At 62.3% G+C, this 19,201-nt stretch overlaps 2 protein-coding genes across 4 annotated transcripts; both read right to left on the reverse strand.

The window, feature by feature from the left end:
• Positions 1-518: 518 nt before the first annotated feature.
• MPIG6B (megakaryocyte and platelet inhibitory receptor G6b) lies at positions 519-4,709 on the reverse strand. 2 transcript variants are annotated; one of them, XM_048817906.2, is made up of 7 exons: positions 3,696-4,709; positions 2,979-3,296; positions 2,549-2,830; positions 2,366-2,471; positions 2,087-2,124; positions 1,181-1,275; positions 519-802 (listed from the first exon to the last, which is right to left on the reverse strand). In XM_048817906.2, exons 1-7 carry the CDS (start codon positions 3,748-3,750, stop codon positions 701-703), a joined length of 996 nt encoding a protein of 331 aa, XP_048673863.2. In that variant the 5' UTR covers positions 3,751-4,709; the 3' UTR covers positions 519-700. The 2 variants fall into 2 exon arrangements, with proteins under 2 accessions (XP_048673863.2, XP_048673864.2); XM_048817907.2 differs by lacking the exon at positions 1,181-1,275.
• Positions 4,710-4,807: 98 nt separating this feature from the next.
• Positions 4,808-19,091, reverse strand: ABHD16A (abhydrolase domain containing 16A, phospholipase). Of its 2 annotated transcripts, XM_048817905.2 has the most exons (20): positions 18,931-19,091; positions 17,332-17,388; positions 16,838-16,904; positions 16,227-16,313; positions 15,965-16,050; positions 12,528-12,601; positions 12,267-12,371; positions 11,438-11,552; positions 10,988-11,089; positions 10,113-10,176; positions 9,350-9,399; positions 9,088-9,211; positions 8,783-8,887; positions 7,169-7,232; positions 6,530-6,586; positions 6,224-6,286; positions 6,058-6,134; positions 5,785-5,883; positions 5,422-5,468; positions 4,808-5,101 (listed from the first exon to the last, which is right to left on the reverse strand). In XM_048817905.2, exons 1-20 carry the CDS (start codon positions 19,051-19,053, stop codon positions 5,018-5,020), a joined length of 1,650 nt encoding a protein of 549 aa, XP_048673862.2. In that variant the 5' UTR covers positions 19,054-19,091; the 3' UTR covers positions 4,808-5,017. The 2 variants fall into 2 exon arrangements, with proteins under 2 accessions (XP_048673862.2, XP_074975689.1); XM_075119588.1 differs by lacking the exons at positions 16,838-16,904; positions 18,931-19,091.
• Positions 19,092-19,201: the final 110 nt, after the last annotated feature.

A 19,201-nucleotide genomic window follows, 5' to 3' on the forward strand; every position in this document is an offset into this window, starting at 1 on the left:
CCATCCCCCACGCTCTAGCCCCTGGGCCCCTCGTCCCTCTCAGAGCTGGGGTGAGAACCCAGGAGTCCTGGCTCCCAGCCCCTCACCCCAACACCCAATTAGCTCCTGGTTTTACCCACTTGCTCAGTTTCCCCCACCTAGTGGTTTGTCCTGGTGCTGCAGCCGCAGGATAATTGTGAACGGGCAGGGTGCAAAGCCAGGGGTCGTGGGTTCAAATCCTGCCCACGGAGGCGGGTGGGCTCAGCGTAAACTCTCCTCCTTGTCAATTGTCCCTCAGTTGGGACGGAGATGCAGCCGCCTCTGGGGTGGGGCGCAGGGGGCTGGTTATACAGGGATTTCTCAGCCAGTGCCGAGATGCAGCTAACTCTGGGGCGGGGCAGCTGGGTGGCACTGCACAGAAGTATGGGGCAGGAAATGAAGGGGATCTGTGTCTGCCTAGACCCCCTCCTCCCCTGCAAGCTTGGGGCCAGGCCCAAAGGGTGGGTTTGTCGAGGACAAAAGTGACATCACAGACAAGAGGGTTTCAAGGGCAGATTTTAATGTCACAATCAGTTAACCTGCGGAACTCCCCACCACAAGATTCTAACAGAGATTTACAGCATCTTTCAGCTGAATTTCCCATCACCTGGGAGCCGGGGTGTGAATTGAACTAATGAAGGGGGTGGAGAGAAGAGAGGAGCGGAGCCGGCTTTGGTGGGGGTCAGAAAATAGTGGCATAAACAGTGGCACCGTGAGGGGGAGGGGGTGGGGCACAAGCCACCAGGGGGTGCTGGACTTCAGCGTAAAGCAGGGTGCCTGGGACCTGGGGAGAGAAGGGTTAATAAAAGTTAGAGATTTCCCCCTGCCCTGCCTGTGCCCCTCACTCCCGACCCACAGCCCCCTGCCCCCCCAGCTCTGCCGGTGTCCCTCCCTCCCGACCCACAGCCCCCTGCCCCCCCAGCTCTGCCGGTGCCCCTCCCTCCCAACCCACAGGCCCCTGCCCCCCCAGCTCTGCCGGTGCCCCTCCCTCCCAACCCACAGGCCCCTGCCAGCCCAACCCTGCCCCCCAGCTCTACCGGTGCCCCTCACTCCTGACCCGCAGCCCCCTGCCAGCCAAGCCCTGCCCCCCCCGCTCTGCCGGTGCCCCTCCCTCCCGACCCGCAGCCCCCTGCCCGCCCAGCTCTGCCCCCCCCCCCCTCACTTTGCTTTCCCCTCTCTGCGGCACGAGGCGTCTTTCGGTCGATTTGGCTCCGAGCCGGGGCTCTTCCAAGGGGGATAAACTGGGCCCGGCGGCTCCTTGGCACAGGATGGAGAGAAGGAGGAAATGGAGAGAAGCAGGGATGGGGGAGGGGGGATCGAACCAAGGAGCCGGTTGACCTGGGGAACTACCCACCCCTGGATTCTTACAGCCTGAACATGGCTGGGAAGGTTACGTACCCTGCGGCTTGGGCAGGGGACCTGGGATCCCTTCTGCACTCAGACGGGGAGGCGGGATACCGGGGTAGCTGGGCCCAGGGCTCCCGGCCTGTGGCGGGAGCGGCGGGACACCGGGGTAGCTGGGCCCAGGGCTCCCGGCCTGTGGCGGGAGCGGCGGGACACCGGGGTAGCTGGGCCCAGGGCTCCCGGCCTGTGGCGGGAGCGGCGGGACACCGGGGTAGCTGGGCCCAGGGCTCCCGGCCTGTGGCGGGAGCGGCGGGACACCGGGGTAGCTGGGCCCAGGGCTCCCCGCCTGTGGCGGGAGCGGCGGGATACCGGGGTAGCTGGGCCCAGGGCTCCCGGCCTGTGGCGGGAGCGGCGGGACACCGGGGTAGCTGGGCCCAGGGCTCCCGGCCTCTGGCGGGAGCGGCGGGACACCGGGGTAGCTGGGCCCAGGGCTCCCGGCCTCTGGTGGGAGCGGCGGGATACCGGGGTAGCTGGGCCCAGGGCTCCCGGCCTGTGGTGGGAGCGGTGGGATACCGGGGTAGCTGGGCCCAGGGCTCCCGGCCTGTGGCGGGAGCGGCGGGACACCGGGGTAGCTGGGCCCAGGGCTCCCGGCCTGTGGTGGGAGCGGTGGGATACCGGGGTAACGGGCCTGCGGGTGGGGCTTGGGTTTATTTCTCTCTCTCACCTGTTTCGTTCTCTCGTTTGTTTCGATTCCGTCGGTTCCTGAAAAAAGAAAATGGGAAAGAGACACGATGAAAACGATTCCCCCCACCCCGATCCCCGGACTCCTGGGTCCCTTCCCCCACCCTATGGGGCTACCACTCCCCAGACTCCTGAGTCGCTCCCTCTTCCTCTCCACCCCAAGCTGGGGCTCTGCTCCCCGGACTCCTGGGTCCCTCTCTCTCTTCCCTCTCCATCCCCTGCTGGGGGCGCCGTTCCCCGGACGCCTGGGTCCCGAACTCACCTGCCCCGCCTCCGTCTCCACAGACGCCAAGCGCCCAGCCCTGCCCCGATGAGAACCAGAACCGCCGCCAGCACCGCGACCCAGATCCCCCACTCAGAGCCAGGGCCTGTAACAGAGGCAGGGTCAGAGCCGGCAGGCGGCGCCGTGGGGCAGGCGGGGGCGTGTGTGTGGGGTGGGGGCTACCTGTGGCCCCGAGGGGGGGCGCCACGCAGAACTCAAAGCCCCCGGAGGAGGCGTGGAGCAGACGGCATTCCCAGCGCCCCACGGCCGCCCGCCGGGATGGGTCCAGCCGCACAGTAGCCCCCTGCTCCCTCTTGGTAGCCCAGCGCCGGTTGCCCAGGGGCCGGGAGTCGAGGAACCAGCGGAAGGAGGCCGGAGCAGCCAGCGGGGGGCAGCGCTGGCAGCGGAGGGTCAGGGCCGAGGGGGACGTCTGGTTGGAGGAGACGGTGAGGTTGTTCCGACAGCCTGTGGGGGCAGATGGGGGTCAGCAGGGGACGCTGTGGGGTGCAGGGCGGGGCCCTGGCTTGGGAGCCCCTGGAGACCCCAGTGCTGGCGGGGGGAGGGGGGGCTGTGGGGAGCCCCTGGTGACCAAAGCACGGGGGTCTGGCCTCACCTCCTGTCACCTCCAGCCGGATGGGGGGCTGGGCCCCAGACTCCCCGAGGCAGAGGAAGGTCCCCGAGTCGCTCATGCCCAGGTCGCGGAGCAGCAGGGACCCCAGGGCAGAGGGGTGGGGGTCCAGCCGCCCCCTGAACTGCGCCAGGGGGGGCTCCGGCCCGGGGGGCAGCCGGGCGATTTCGAGCAGGTCTCCGGGAACGCCGGCGCATTTGGGGTATCGGGGGGACCAGACCCAGCGCAGCCGGGAGCCCGAGGCCCCACAGGGCAGCAGGATCTGACCCCCGGCCCCCCGCACCTCCAGCTGCGGGGGGGAACCTGGAGGGGGGAGAGGGTTAGCGGTGCCCCTCCCTCCCGACCCGCAGCCCCCTGCCAGCCCAGCCCAGCCCTGCCCCTCCCTCCCGACCCGCAGCCCCCTGCCAGCCCAGCCCTGCCCCTCCCTCCCGACCCGCAGCCCCCTGCCAGCCCAGCCCTGCCGGTGCCCCTCACTCCCGACCCGCAGCCCCCTGCCAGCCCAGCCCTGCCCCCCCCCCCCAACCCGCAGCCCCCTGCCAGCCCAGCCCTGCCGGTGCCCCTCACTCCCGACCCGCAGCCCCTGCCAGCCCAGCCCTGCCCCCGCCCACCCTGCCGGTGCCCCTCACTCCCGACCCGCAGCCCCTGCCAGCCCAGCCCTGGGCTCCCCCCGCCCCCCCCCCCCAGCTCTGCCATGCCCCTCACCCCGCAGCGGGCCGGGTGCCAGCAGGGCCAGCAGGACCCAGACGGCCGAGCCCATCGGTTCTGGGCGTCTCCCCGCCGGGGCCCACGTCTCGCTCCCGGGCAGGAACCGAGGTGGGGGGGCGGATGGGGGGAGCCATCATGGTTCCTGTCCCCGCAGCTGAGTCAGGGACGGGGGCCCTTATCACAGCAGCCCAGACTTCCCCCAGCCCAGCCGTGCCGGAGTCTGCCCTGAGCCTGAACCAGCTGGTCGCTACGGCGTTGACTCTGAACCCTAATGATGGGCATCACCCCTGCTGTTCGTGCCTGTGAACGCCCCCTCCAGCGGCCACCGCTCGCCTCTTACTGAGCTGCCCTCCTGGGGGCTGAAATGCCCCCCACTGCCCCATCCGCTCCTGCCCTGTTGACAAATGGCAGGGAATCATGGGGCAGAGAGTTCTCCAGGTGAAATCCAGCGTGTCTGACAGCTGCCCCTGCGAACCAGTCCCTTTATTGTGTGGCAAGGCGTTCCCCAGGTGAATGGGGCGACGCACGTCTCAGGAGACCAGCACAGAGACGTCGGTGGGGTTCTGGGAGGCCCACAGGCTAATTACAGGCTGGGGCTAGTGGCAGCGAGTTCCCCAGGTTAACAACCGGTCACAAGAGAGCATCCCCCGTCCTGTTTTGATCAGAGGCTTACAGGTTAATTAATGCCTTGGCTTGTGGGAGAGAGTTTGCAGGCTAATGAGGTGCTGAAGGGCGTAAGTGGGCGACCCCCAGGCGAACGGGGCTCAGAACCTATAGTGGAGAAGAGGTCCCACGTGACACGCTGCGGCCAGCCGCCCTGGGAGATAATTTGGCCCCACATCCAGCAGCTGGGAGTTCCCCAGGCCCCCGCAGGTCTGATTTGAAGCAGCTGCCAAGATGAACGTTCGACACCCACCTCGCCCCTACTCCGCCCACCCCAGGGCGCAAGAGCCTCCACCCTGGCAGGCCTGTGAGCGAAGTGCTGCCCCCTGCTGGAGGAAATTGGATCGACGGTGCGTCGGGGCCCCCTGGTGGCCGGGCTGCGGATCGAGGCATGGGGGGCTGCCCCCCCCAGCTGGCTGCATCGCCGCAGACAGACAGACCCGAAGTACAAAAAATACCTTCTTTACTGTTAATTTCTCCAGCTCGGGGGGCCCCCCAGGTTTGGGGGTGGGGGCGGATTTACAGCGTGCGGAGGGCAGGGGTGGGGTCTACACACAGCAGGGATGGAGGGACCCGCTCCATATAAAACAGACCGACGGTGGGGTGGGAAGTCAGTGCAATCCACGGGTGTGTGTGGGGGGGGGGCGGCCCCCCGGCTACAAGTGCCAGGGCAAGCGGAAGGCGTGGGGGGGCAGTGGGGTACAGTGTGTCGCCTCGAAGTTCCGCAGGTGTTTCCGGGCCTGGGGGGCAGAGAAGAGGGAGGGAATCAGTGAGGGGGGGCAGGAGGGGACGCTGCCAGCCCCTGCTGTAGCCACTAGCCAGGGAGAGAACCCTGGTGTCCGGGCTGCCAGCCCCGCCTGCTCCAACCCACCAGCCCCCACTCCCCTCCCAGAGCTGGGGAGAGAACCCAGGTGTCCTAGCTCCCAGCCCTGCCCCCCCGCTCTAACCACTAACCCCCACTCCCCTCCCAGAGGCAGGGAGAGAATCCAGGCGTCCTGGCTGCTGGCCCCACCCCCCCCGACCCCCGGCACTGGGAGGGGGGCTATCGGGGTCCACTCACCAGGAACAGGGCCAGCTGCCGTCGCCCCTCGGGCGTCATGTCGTCCCCTGGGGGAAGGCAAAAGGTCAAAGGTCAGGCAGAGACTGGACCCCCCCCCGGGGCTGATTCCCCTCTAACCCCCCCCCCCACAGCCCCACTGGCCGCTGCCATTGCAATTATCCGCCCCAGCCACCCCCTGGGTGGAGATCCTGCCCCCCCTCTTCCAACGAACCCCGCCCCAGCGACCCCCCCCATGGGCCGATCCCCAGCACCCGCACTGGCTGGTTCTGAGCCCAACGATCCTCCCCCCCATGCCAAGCTGATTGGCTGGAGCTGCGGCCCCGGAATCCCATTGGCCGCCCCCCGGGCCGCCCCCCCACTCACCCACGCTCCAGGGGAAGTGGCCTCCGCGCTCGGCCTGGTAGGAGCTCAGCACCGACAGGCACCAGTCCTCGTCCACCTCGTAGGAGCTGTACACCGAGGCTGCGGAGAGGGGGCCGGTTAGAGTGGGGGGGCCAGGATGCCTGGGTTCTCTCTCTCTGGCTCTGGGAGAGGAGTGGGGGCTAGTGGTTACAGCAGGGGGGCTGGGAGCCAGGATGCCTGGGTTCTCTCTCTGGCTCTGGGAGGGGAGTGGGGTCTAGTGGTTAGAGCATTTACCTTCCTCCACAGCGCTGGAAGCTTCTAGCCATTCCCGAACGACTCGCGCCCCCTCCTCGGCCATCACCTTGGGGTACCTGGAACGGGGGGAGGAGGGTTAGACATGCAGCGTTCTGCTGGTGCCCTTCACTCCCAACCCCCAGCTCCCTGGGCTCCCCCAACTCACCGGTGCTGGAGGAGTTTCAGCAGCAGGTCATTCCCCCTGTTCGACATGATATCTTCTGGGACCCTAAAGGCACACCAAACAGGGGGCAGAGTTAAGGGTATTTTCCAGACTCTTCACTGACATGAGTTTGACAGTTCTCTGCATTCTTTATATGGCACACTGGAACTCCAGAATCCACTCCCAGAAACCCATTAGACCCCACTTCCCTCCCTCAGCCAGGGATGGAACCCAGGAGTCCTGGCTCCCGCTTCCTTCTCCTCCCGCTCTAACCACTAGACCCCACGTCCCTTCCTGACTTTTACTCACGTGGTTGTGATAATTTCATCCTTTGTTCTTCTAACCAGCAACACGGGCCCCTGGTATCTTGGGAGCCAAAGGAAGAGAAATAAACTGCTAAGCAAGGCCGCATGTCCGGGTGGCGTGGGTGCGGGGGAGATGGTGAATTAACAATTATCACGCATCCAAGGTGAGAGACTTCACCAGTGGCAAGTAGTCCCAAGGGATAGTCCAGAGGGCCAAGATCGTGGATGGGTTCAAGGGATACCGTTAACTTGCAGAACTCCCCGCCCCATGATATTGTCCTGATCAACCTGCCACTTGATACCACAGGCCAGGATTCAGGAAGAGGCTTCACTATTGGTTTTCACTGGGCTATGGAGCCAGCTGCCACAGGATACGAGTTTGGCGGGATTAGGGGAAGAAAGGATTTAGCCACTCATATGCATGAAATAACATGGCAGGCAGTTCCACAGGTTATCAGTAAGGCCCAGAGTTTAGCAGGGCTGGGCACAGAGATCAGGCTTCAGATGGATGTTCACAACCACACCCCATTGCCCGGGGCTGGGTTCTTATGAGCCAAACACCTGCAGAGCGCCACCCTGTGAAGCAGACACTTGTCAGGTCTCAACTTCCCCCAGCCGTCCGCGCCTCAGTTCCCCTCTTTACCTGCAAAGCTGCTCGCCGTTGTTTAAGTTCAGATATTGCCTCACCGTCCTGGTGACCAGCCCTCCTAGGACATGCAGGTTTCAGAGGAATTAGAACTCAAAAACAAAATCGTTGAGAATCGAGTATTCCCTAGCCACAAACACCCAGGGGTGTTTCGTCAACACAATGCTTAATAAATAGGTTTCTAAGGAACAAGCAGCATTGAAGCTACCTAGCCTGTGATGCCCAGGCTCTGCTTCCAAACAGGTGCCATGTAGAACATTAGTTGCAACAGTGTTTTTATTTTTATTTTATTTTTTTTTAAAGCTAGATTCAGCCAAGACCTTTCCCTTTCCCCCTAAAATTTCAACCAGGAATTAATTCAGCAGTGTTCTCCAGGCTGGATTACGCAGGAGGCCAGACCAGATAACCACAATAGTCTTTTCTGCCTCAGTTTCCAAGGTGTGAAGAGAGAACTCAGAGGGACCTAAGGACCTGTGGTGGGGTACCAAACATGAGCTGCAACAGCAATAAACAGGTTCCAAAGAGTAAGAGATCAGATCAATCTAGCCGTCTGCGGCACTGATCTGCCTCCAAACAGGTGCCATATAGAACATCAGTTGCAACAGTGATACTGTACCAGCGCTCGTTAACTCGCTGCAGCGCGATACAGACCAGGAGGTCTTACACTGTGCATTTCCAGGATCTCGAAGAGCTTTGTGAAGGAGGTCAGTCCCATCATCTCCATTTTACAGATAGGGAGACTGAGTCACAGAATGGTGACGTCACCAAGCAGGCCAGGGAGAGCTGGAAATAACACTCAGGTCCCAGAGTGCAACACTCTATCCACTAGGCCACGCTACCTGGATATCAGAGTAATCTAGCCCCACATTGTGGCTGCTGTGCCACCAAGCAGGTGCAATACAGAACATCACTTGCAACAGTGACTGTATGTTGCATCTAGACTGTGAACAACGATCGTTAAGTTGAAAGCGGCTCGTCACTAATGAGCGATAACTGTAGCCAGACGCTGGGAGCTGCTGATCTGATCTCTGGCAACACAGCCAGGTCCATGCATCGCTGCAGGTGCAGGATACAACATTGGTTGTAACAGGGACGGTTGTGTTAACAGTGGAATGACCCATTTTCCGCAAAGGGAGGATATTAATCCCCCGCACAAATGGCTAATGGAACCTCTCACCGGGGAGAAGCAGCTAACCCCCGCCTACCACCTGATAATGGAAGCTTCCTCCTCTTCCGCAGCCAACTGGGTTTGTCCACCCCGACGGCCGCACCACATGGGATGCTCCAGAATATAAGGGCTCAGGGGGGAATTCTGAGTGGCTGGGTGGGGGTCACATGACCTGCTAGGGGGATGGAAAGTGGGGGAGCTGTGAGATGGGATAGGCCGGTGGGTTCTCAGGCTAGTCCATGTGTCTGAGGCAAGGGGCCAAACCACACGGGCAGAGGGGAAAGGGGTGGGTGAGGGAAAAGGGCCAAACCATGTGGGCGGCATGGAGGGGAATGGGCTGAAGCATGCGGGAAGAGCTGAACCACTGGGGGGCAGAAGGGAAGGGGGTGGGAGGGGAAAAGGGCTGAACCATGGGAGCAGAAGGGAAGGGGGGTGTCGCTTACTGCAGCTCTCCGGCATGACCTTGAGCGCCAGGGGGATCAGGTCGTCGAAGGAGGCGTCCAGCACCAGGGCGCTGATGTCTGGGTACGACATGGCCGCCCACGTGGCTGCAGGAGAGAGGGCAGCAGCGTGTCAGCAGCGGGGGGGTAGATCAGCCCCCCTGCCCCCCATACGCTCAACCATAGACACCTGCCTAGGGCAGGGCTTGGATCTGTCTCCCCCTTCCAACCCTCCCCGCATATATGGTCCCTCCCCCCAACCTAGCCCCATAGTTCCTACCCCCGCTCTCCCCGACTCCCCCCAGTACCTGTGAAGCCCCCGATGGACCAGGCGTACACCACGATGTCCTCGGGCAGGAAGCCCAGCCGGTGGATGGCGTATTGCATCACCACGTCCATGGCGTTGGCCTCGTTCTGCGGCAGGGGGACGCCCTGCGGGGGAGAGCGGCGGGGTTGGGAGCCCAGACGCCTGGGTTCTCTCCCCAGCTGTGGGAGGGGAGTGGGGCCTAGGGTGAGGCTGGGAGCCAGGACTCCTGGATTCTATCCCACCCCGGGGACCCTTGGACTCACCGTGCTGCCAGCGAAGCCGGGGTGGTTCCATCCGAGCACCGAGTAGCCGGCTGGGAGGGAGAAGCAGGGAGGGGGGTTAACATGGGGCCAAGCGCAGCATGAACAGAACCAACCGGATGGATGCCAGAGAGATCATCAGTTGCAACAATGTGTGGGGAGCTGATGGGTAGTTCCACTGCTGAGTATGGGGGGGGGAGCACAACTCACCCCCTGATATCCTGGAATTTAGGAAAACCTTTGCCCCCCCCAACTGCCCCCCCAAACTGGAGTGCCCTTGGGCTGATGGAAGGGTGGCGGCCCCAACCCCTCTCCCTGAATAGAAATGGATCCTTCCCAATGAACCCCATCCCATGCAGAGAAATGGACTGGTCCAAAGAAAGGTTACCCGATTCCTGCACCCCCATTCTGCACAGCGATATGGGTTAGTCTAACCAGGACCATGCCAAGGGAAAGTGGATTGGCCCAAATGGGGCTGTCCTAACCTGTCCCCCCACATCCAAAAAACTGGATAGGTCTAAAGGCCCTCCACCCCAACCCCCTATCCCAAAGCAGAGGAATGGACTAATCCAAAGGGAGACTCCCTTCCCCCCCACCCACCTCCACCCCCATCCAGAGCAGGTAGATTGGTCCAAAAGCAATGACCCCCCGCCCCATGCATAGAAGTGAACTGGTCCAAGCAGAGCTGTGCCCCACTCCTGCCAAAGGGATCGGATTCTACCAAAGTGGAAAGCGGGGGGGGATCACCAGTGATGCCGGATCGTACCATCCAGGGGGGTGGGCAGGCAGCCGACCTCATAGAATCCAGCGTTGCCTTCGCAGCAGATCACCTGTGGGGGATGGGGGGGGGGACAGAGGGGACAATGAGGGTCCTGCCTGAACCCCAACTTGGGCACGTCCATGCGGCCTCCCTAAAATCAGATCTAGGATCCCCCCGCCCCAGGACCCACTCTGAATTGCTGCAGCATTGCGGGGCGGCTGCTCCCCAGCCGCCCCGCCCCAGAGGCAGCTGCATTGGGGTGGTGAGGAAGTCGTCCCTAGGTATTAAACTCCCCCACAGCTGCAGGTCCATTTCAGGCCAGTGCAGGGCGTCCGGTCACTGGCTGGGCGACTGTTCTCAAGTTGTCCCCCCCCCCGGCTGGTTGGCGGAGCCCCCCCCCAGCAGGGGGAATTACGAGTGCAGTGTGAAGACGGGCCCCTCCCTTGGGGCGGAGGAGTTGGCTCAGCCTGGCCAAATTTGGACCCCAGCTGGGCTCCGCGTGCCCCTTACGCACTAGGGAGGCGGCACTGGGAACGGAGCTGCTATGGAGACGGTCGGCTGGGAGACAGGAAAGCGTTACACCGAGAGAGAGGCCCCCAATCGCCCTGGCCAGGGCTCTTTTTGCTAGGAGTTACTGGCACTTTCTCCCACCAGCCGTCTCCCCGGTGCTGCCCCACCTCCTGCTCGATCCGCCCTGCTCCAGGACGGGGTTCGCCCCTTCACCATGGGGAGCGCCCGCGCCGTGGATTTGCCCCCCCCGCCCAAGTCCCTGCTTTCCGGATCCAGATCCCCCACCCCGTAGGCGCGACCCACATGCCAGGCTCGTGGGCGCGGGATCCCGGCTGCACCGAGCCCCCTCCGCCGAGCAGAGAAACGCTCACCAGTTTCTTGCCGTGGGGCTCGGAGCTTTCCCGACGGTCCATGAACATCGTGTCAATCTCGTTGCCATCACAGGCTAACAGCTTGGCTCGTTTCCCATTGTACTGGGCCGCCGGGGGAGAGAGTGGAGCGGGGTTAAACCAGAAAGTCAGGACTCCTGGGTTCTCTCCCTGGCTCTGGGAGGGGAGCGGGGGAGGGGCTGGGAGCCAGGATTCCTGGGTTCTCTCCCTGGCTCTGGGAGGGGAGCGGGGGCAGGGCTGGGAGCCAGGACTCCCGGGTTCTCTCCCTGGCTCTGGGAGGGGAGCGGGGGCTAGTGGGTTAGAGCGGGGGCAGGGCTGGGAGCCAGGATTCCTGGGTTCTCTCCCCGGCTCTGAGAGGGGAGCGGGGGAGGGGCTGGGAGCCAGGACTCCTGGGTTCTCTCCCTGGCTGCACCCTGTGCCTCCTGGACTCACCTCCTCCACCAGGCGGGCCTGGCCCTGCAGGAGCATGGGCATGACGGCTTTCTGCAGCAGGTAGACAGAGCCGGGATACAGCATCCTCCGCCCGAATGTGTGCGCCACCATGTAGCTGGGGGGGCAGAGGGAGGCGGGAGGTGGGGGCGAAGCCATGCCCCAGCCCCTCCCTCAGAAGGGAATCCCCCCTACCCCGGTGAGATCTGCCTCCCCCCCCCCCCCCCAAGGAGATCCATTTATGGTCAGGGATGAATATCACACTCCCTCCCCAGCCAATCAGCATCTGGGATCCACAGATCCAATGGCCTGAAAGTCCCGTGTCCCACTTACCCACAGCCAATAAGCAGCAAGGGGCACTCCAGCCAATCAGAAGGCAGGATTCCGCCCCCTCCCTCAACATCCCAAAGCCATTTGAAGGGGGGCAACCAGAAGCCACTGAGCTGCACCGCCAGCCAATCGGCAGCCAGGATCCCCTCCCAGAATTCCAAGTCCCGCTCACCAGCCCTCAGCCAATCAGCATCCTTCCCGCTCAGCATTCCAGAACCATCGGGGCCCGCTCAGCCCTGTGGCCAATCAGCAGACAGGACCCCTCCATCAACATTCCAAAGCCAGCTCCCCCTCCACCGACTGACCAATCAGCATCCAGGAGTCCTCTCCCCCCTCAGCATCTCCCATGATGCCCTGGTGTTGACCCCATGACTCCCATAAATGCCTTGGGTCTCCCCAGCTTCCAGGAACCCCTCCAAGCACTCTGCTCCCCTCCTTCCAGCCAACGGGAACCCAGGATCCTGCTAAGCCCCTCCCCCGGGTGCCAGGGGGCGGAGCCTACCTGGCTATCTGGCAGGGCAGCTTCTTGATGGCGTGGAGGAAGCCGTTGGCCACGCTCCGGTGTTTGGGCTCCGGCCGCAGCAGCGAGATGCCCCGGGAGTCCGACCTGCGGGGCAGCAAACAAGGGGCTTACAGCTGCGGGGGCTGGGAGCCAGGACTCCTGGGTTCTCTATCTGGCTCGGGGAGGGGAGTGGGGGCTCGTGGTTGGGGGGGGGGGAGGGGAATGGGAGCCGGGACTCTTGGGTTCTCCCCCCTCACCCACCGGCTAGAGGCCTCGTCCCAGCGGAAGTCCACGGGCCAGCTCCTGAAGTCGAAGTTGTAGCTGGCGAGTTTCTTCTGCAGCAGGGAGAGAGAGAGAGAAAGGAAGGAGGGTCAGAGTGACCGAGGGGTGTGCCTAGGTTCCCCCCGTCCCCGGCTGGAATGGGTCATTCCATCTAGCCCCCCACTCCCCAAGGCAGAGTGAGCAGCATGTCGGCACCCCCTGCTGGCCGGGGGCTGCTATGGCAGGTGAGCTCAACCCCAGCGTGGAGAGGGAGGCCACGCGGGGAACCGAGCCCCATGGGAGGTGCAGCACGGAGGGGCCGGGCCCGTCAGGGATCCTGGGAAATGGGGTGGCACCAGGGGAAGCCACAGGCACCATGGGAGACTGGAAATGGCACGGGGGGTGGGGTGGGACGGCCATCATGGGAGATACAGGCAGGGCTGGCCCCTGAGCATTCTGGGAGACCATGGGGGGAAGCGGAGGCAGAAAAGCATCATGGGGGAAGGGTTGCCAGGAGGGGACTGCAGGGCGTCCTGGAAGCTGGGTGGGATTGAGCCACGGAGGATCATGGGAGACAGCCCCCTCGGAGGAGGGCTGCATTGTTGCCCCCCTGTCGTAGGGAGTGGTCGGGGTCCCCCCTGTGACGAAGTGGGACTGTTCTTAATGTTTCCTCTGAATAGTGTGGGGGTGCCTCAGTTTCCCCTAGGCAGTTCTGAAGTATCTAGGGGGTGGGGTAAGGGTGTATGATCATTGCAGAGCCCTAGAGGGCAGGTGTGTGCAGGAGTCTGGACACAGAGAATGGCCGACACCCTGTTTCCTGGCAACTGATGGCCTGGGCCCTTCCCCCCCTGCAAGGTGAGAGCTGAAGGGTTGGAGAACAAAGGAATCAGATGACCACCTGGCCCGGGAAAGGAACAAAGCCCAGAGGAGGAGGGGCTGGAGGGGTTTTCAGTTTGGGGCTGGCTGGGACATGGAGTGAAGTGCAGACGGGGTTGTCTGGCTCACTGCCCCCCAAAATGGACCCAGCTGAGGGGTCCCGTTCTCTGCACCTGCAAGCTCTGTTTTAGACCATGTTCCTGTCGTCTAATAAACCTTCTGTTTTACTGGCTGGCTGAGAGTCACGTCTGACTGCGGAGTTGGGGTGCAGGACCCTCTGGCTTCCCTAGGAGCCCCGCCTGAGCGGACTCGCTGGGGGGAAGCGCACGGAGGGGCAGAGGATGCTGAATGCTCCGAGGTCAGACCCAGGAAGGTGGAAGCTGTGTGAGCTGTGTGTCCTGAAGACAGGCTGCTCACAGAAAGGCGACTACCCCAGAGTCCTGACTGGCTTCATGGGGAGCAGTTCCAGAGCATCGCCCAGGGACTCCGTGACAACTGGTGGCAGCGGTGGGATGTACTGCACCCCGTGGATGGCGCTTCCTGCAGTAAGTGACTGGGGAGCAGTAACACGAAGGGGGATTGCCGAGGACCAGGCCTGCTGAAGGCTCAGAAAGGAGCGGTTTCGGGGGGCGGTTAACCCCTGGGAGTGTGTGACCAGCGAGAAGGACTGTGCAGTAATGGGGTCCCCCTGGGGACTGCAGTGAGCAGTCTCAGGGGCGGAGGAGTCTGCAGCTCGACCCTGGCAAAGAGGTGGTGACCTCGAGAAGGGCTGGCACACTAGGGGTTCTCCCTGGAAACCGTGGGGAGCTGAGAACACACGGGCCTGTGAGTCCACAACAACTTGGGAGGAGCGGAGTGATGGCCTGTCACCGTCTCCTTAAGAAGGACATTGTAACCCTGTGCAGAAAGAGAGGGTTGAGTGTTGGAAAGTTCACCAAAGCAGAGTTAATCGTGCAGCTGGAGGAGGATGACCGCTCTAAGGAACAGACTCCTGACCCCAACTGGGGCTATAGCAGGATCTGGGAGCAGCTGGAGCGGGAGCCAGGCATCGCCAAGACTCCTGTCCCCGACCAGACGGGGGTCTTCACGATCGGGTTCCCCATCTAGGGATCGGAGATGGACGGGATTGGAGCTGAGTCTGAGAGAGCAAGAGGACCGTGGGAGACAGCGAGAGCCCGAGAAAGAGCTGCAGAAGCAGCAGCAGCATGAACTGGCGGTGGTGGGGCGGAGAGGCCTAGGGGACCTCCCCGGGGTGAGTGGGGATAGATCCCGGGGGGCCAGTTCCACAGGGAACCTCGAGACTAAATTGCTGCCCCTGGTTAAGGAGGGGGGTGTGTGGATGCCCACCTCACTGCCTTTGAGCAGGCTGGCGATTTGAACCAAGGGGACCCTGCGGAAAAGCCCCGGTGTCTAGCTCCCTTGCTGGGTCCCAAGGCCATAGACTCCGTCAGCCAGATGGTTGGGGATGTGGACAGGCTCCCACTCCTGACCCCAACCTATATGTCTGTGTGGAGTTTCCTGGGGCCAGGCCCCTCGGACCTCCAGTGGGAGCAGAAGGTGATGGTCAATGGGGAGGCATTCTTGGGGTGGCCAAAGGGCATGGGCTGCATAAACCTTCCCACATGCGGCCTGCGAGTGCTATCGACCACCCCTGACCTAAGGGAGGGTGTGAAACTGGAAGGGCCTGGTGTAACTCCTACCAAGGAATGGGAGAGATGCTGGGGCATCCATGGGAACGTTGGTGGCTTCGAACTTCCCCAGGTCACCGGCTAAAGTGACCCCGCTCAGTTCGATCTCGAAGGGGGGAGAGATGTGACGAAGTGGGACTGTTCTTAATGTTTCCTCTGAATAGTGTGGGGGTGCCTCAGTTTCCCCTAGGCAGTTCTGAAGTATCTAGGGGGTGGAGTAAGGGTGTATGATCATTGCAGAGCCCTAGAGGGCAGGTGTGTGCAGGAGTCTGGACACAGAGAATGGCCGACACCCTGTTTCCTGGCAACTGATGGCCTGGGCCCTTCCCCCCCTGCAAGGTGAGAGCTGAAGGGTTGGAGAACAAAGGAATCAGGTGACCACCTGGCCCGGGAAAGGAACAAAGCCCAGAGGAGGAGGGGCTGGAGGGGGTTTTCAGTTTGGGGCTGGCTGGGACATGGAGTGAAGTGCAGACGGGGTTGTCTGGCTCACTGCCCCCCAAAATGGACCCAGCTGAGGGGTCCCGTTCTCTGCACCTGCAAGCTCTGTGTTAGACCATGTTCCTGTCGTCTAATAAACCTTCTGTTTTACTGGCTGGCTGAGAGTCACGTCTGACTGCGGAGTTGGGGTGCAGGACCCTCTGGCTTCCCTAGGAGCCCCGCCTGAGCGGACTCGCTGGGGGGAAGCGCACGGAGGGGCAGAGGATGCTGAATGCTCCGAGGTCAGACCCAGGAAGGTGGAAGCTGTGTGAGCTGTGTGTCCTGAAGACAGGCTGCTCACAGAAAGGCGACTACCCCAGAGTCCTGACTGGCTTCATGGGGAGCAGTTCCAGAGCATCGCCCAGGGACTCCGTGACACCCCCCCACCCCCTTCACCTTGATTTCTGGGGTGCCGATGCGGTGGCTATCTTCCAGGATGGTGATGAACTGGATGTACTGGGGGTTGGTCCAGCGCCCAATGCCTGTGACAGAGACTCGGAGTTAAAGACGTCTGGCATATCCAGAGAGAGAACCCAGGAGTCCTGGCTCCCTCCCCCAGCCCTAACCACTAGCCCCCACTCCCCTCTCAGAGCAGGGAGAGAACCCAGGAGTCCTGGCTCCCAGCTCCCCCACTCTAACCCCCACCCCTACTCCTCACCTCTCAGGCAGGCAACCCCGGCCAAAAGGAGCAGCATGGTCCCAGCGTAGTGCGAGAAAGGAACCACCTTCGACATGGTCAGGTATCCTGCGGGGGGGTTGAGAGGCAGGTGTCCATTAGCCAGGGTTCAGCAGGCACCCAAGCTGCGCCCCCAGGGAGGGGTCAACCTGGAGTGATGCAGCCACCTCTGGGGTGGGGCAGCTGGGCAACAGCTGCACATAATGCTGCACAGGGACGGCTCGCCCAGCACTGAGATGCAACCACCTCTGGGGGGGGCAGCTGGGGAACAGCCGCATGTAACGCTGCACTGAGATGGCTCACTTGGCATGAGATGCAGCCAGCTATGGGGCGGGGTCTGGCAGTAGCCCAACGACACCATTACATTTTGGGACAGGAAGTGAAGGGGAAATCGCAGCTATGAAGATAGCTGCAGGGCGGGATATTTAAGGCAGGCAGAATTGGGAATTGAGCAAGGGCCAGAGGAGAGCGCCCTCTGCTGACCCCCCCAGTCCCGCTCCCGGCAGCGCAGCTCCCCCTAGCACTGCCTTGGGGCCAGCCCTGACCACCGGGGAGAGCGCCCCCTGCTGACAGGGCAACGCAGCACCCCCTACCTTTTCGGTACAAATAGAACATAGCCAGGGGAGAAGTGTAATAGGAAATAGACCAGAGAACCGACGCCTGCAAGGAACAGAAGAGAGGGTCAGTAGGATGATACAGCCAACAAAACCCACCCCCAGGAGGCCTGGGTTCTATCCTGGCTCTGGAAGGTGTGTGGGGTGTAGTGGTTAGAGCAGGGCGGGTTGGGAGCCAGGACTCCTGGGTTCTATCCCAGTTGTTGTAGGGAGCGGGGTCTGGGGTTCACTGCAAGGCGGGGATTGCAGGCTGCCACAGGGCTGGAGTATCTAACCGAGCCAGGGCCCCTGGGACAGGATTAGAGACAAACATGTTTTCACTGCACGGAGTGAGTCATTGCTTCCCTCTGGGACAGGTTATGGAGGGGTGAGAGGAGCTGGGCAGTGGGGTCTAGTGGTTACAGCAGGGGCTGGGAGCCAGGACGCCTTTGTTCCACTGAATGACCCAGCCCCGAAGGTGCAGGGGGACTCACCAAGGCCAGGATGCTGTCAGCATGTTTCTCCAGCGTCCGCGGCTGGTAGTACGACTCCTGGCGGGAGAGACCCCACGTCATTTTGAGCCCCTGGGGGTTCACGTGACCAGCAGGGTGTGGGAAACTCTGGGAGTTAAGCCTCCAAGTTAGATGGGGGCAAACCCAGACAGATCCCCATCCTGCCACCAAGGAGCCAACAGGGTGTTATGAGTTGGGAGGGAGAGGGGGCATGCATCATAGAGCTGGAATCAACGTGGGGCCCATGGCGGCGAGAGAGACAGCGATACCATGCCAACCTGGACCACACATCGAAGGACCAGGCGGCCATTTTGCTGAGGTCACATGGGGGGTCATGCCAACCCAATACCTCCTGTGTGACAAGACGGCGGCCATACTGGAGACACGCCAACATGACGGCTCACGGAGGGGAATGCAGCTGCCGTTTTAGAGTAACGCCAACCTGGCACTGCGGAGGTTGGAGGGAGGGGGGTGTCAGCCACTTTGGTGATGCCACCCTGGAACTGGGCCAACCTCGTGCCTCTGCGGTGGACATGAAGCAGCCATTTTGGTGACGCCATTTTGCAGTCAGGCCACCTTGGCACCTCAGGGATGGGGCCATGGCAGCCATTTTGTTTACATCGCACGGGAGTCACACCAAAACGGCACCTCTGGGGGATGGCGTCACGGCGGCCGTGCCACACACAGGAGTCACGCCAACCTGGCGCCTCTGGGGGATGGCGTCATGGCAACAGGGTGGGACTGGGAACCAAGGTTTGGGGGATATTAATGTCTGGGGGGCTGGGAGATCCCCCTTTCCACTATCTGATATGGTAAGATGCCCCCTTGGTCCTCTCCTCCCCCCATTTCCTACAATAGTCTGTCCCAGGTGGATATTCATACCCTAAGGCATGGAAGAGATCATGCTGGATAATGGGGGGAACTGGATTTCTTCAAGGACCGCACACAGTGGACTGAGCCATTGGGATATCAATGCACTAGAGCCTACGAGAGACCATGTACACCCATGTCCCCTGCCACCTTCCTACTGAGTGGTCTCTCCTGAGCGAGTGAGAGCATCATTATCTCAAAGGCTAGGAGCTACCATATATCAGGTGCAAGAGAGTCGCACCCCCGTCCTACAATGGTTTCTCCAAGGGAGTACCAATAGCCACGGGGCTTGGACGATACCATTGGACAACGGGGGGGGGGGGGAGGTCCAACTCTTTGTGACCCCCCCAATTTCCCACAATGGTCTCCCCCAAAAGGTGGTGCCGATCAATACCATATTGGCTCATGGAAAAGGAAAGGGGTTCAGCTCACCCCCCTCCATTTGCTACAATGGTCTCTCCCAAGGTAGGGGTATCATTCCCCTGGGGATCCCCTACCGGATAACGGGGAGCAGCCCAGAAGACCAACCCCCTCTCATGTTCCATTATGGTATCGACCAGAGGGGTATCAAGGTCCTGGGGCTCAGAAGATTACATGATGGGCAATGGGGAGCTGCCCCTCTTCCCTGCCATAGTCTTGCCCAAGTCCCCACAGGGATAACGGGAGCCCGGGCGATACCATTGCCTCCCGCGGGGGAGGAGGCGGACTCACCCAAGAACCATCCTGGGCCCCCTCGGCTGCCTCGTCCCCGTCCCCAGAGGGCCTGGCCGGCCCCCGGTCCCGATAGACCCGGTAGAGCCGCGGCCCCAACACACAGCTCAGCAGCTTCGCCATCTTGGCCCGGACCAAAGCCGGGGGCCGGGTGGGAGGGGAAAAGGAGCGCCTCTTCCGGGTTCCCTACAGGAGCCCGGGGTGGACAGACTTAACCAGCGGATTTCAGAACGCTTCCCCCTTCCCTCTGGGAGACGGCTCTTAAAGGGCC

Source organism: Caretta caretta, chromosome 14 (assembly GCF_965140235.1).
Source record: "Caretta caretta isolate rCarCar2 chromosome 14, rCarCar1.hap1, whole genome shotgun sequence".
Classification (NCBI taxonomy): Eukaryota; Metazoa; Chordata; order Testudines; family Cheloniidae; genus Caretta; species Caretta caretta.

Bases quoted from the DNA above. Each gene is read 5' to 3' on its own strand.
- MPIG6B (XM_048817906.2), bottom strand. From the start codon at position 3,750: ATGGGCTCGGCCGTCTGGGTCCTGCTGGCCCTGCTGGCACCCGGCCCG. The intron at 2,125-2,365 runs GTGAGTTCGGGA...TTCTTTTTTCAG, and splicing joins TGGAGACGGAGGCGGGGCAG to GAACCGACGGAATCGAAACA. The intron at 1,276-2,086 runs GTGAGAGAGAGA...TCCTGTGCCAAG, and splicing joins CAAACGAGAGAACGAAACAG to GAGCCGCCGGGCCCAGTTTA.
- ABHD16A (XM_048817905.2), bottom strand. From the start codon at position 19,053: ATGGCGAAGCTGCTGAGCTGTGTGTTGGGGCCGCGGCTCTACCGGGTC. The intron at 11,553-12,266 runs GTAGGCTCCGCC...CTGCCCCCCCAG, and splicing joins CTGCCCTGCCAGATAGCCAG to CTACATGGTGGCGCACACAT. The intron at 7,233-8,782 runs GTAAGCGACACC...TGCATGTCCTAG, and splicing joins GGTCATGCCGGAGAGCTGCA to GAGGGCTGGTCACCAGGACG.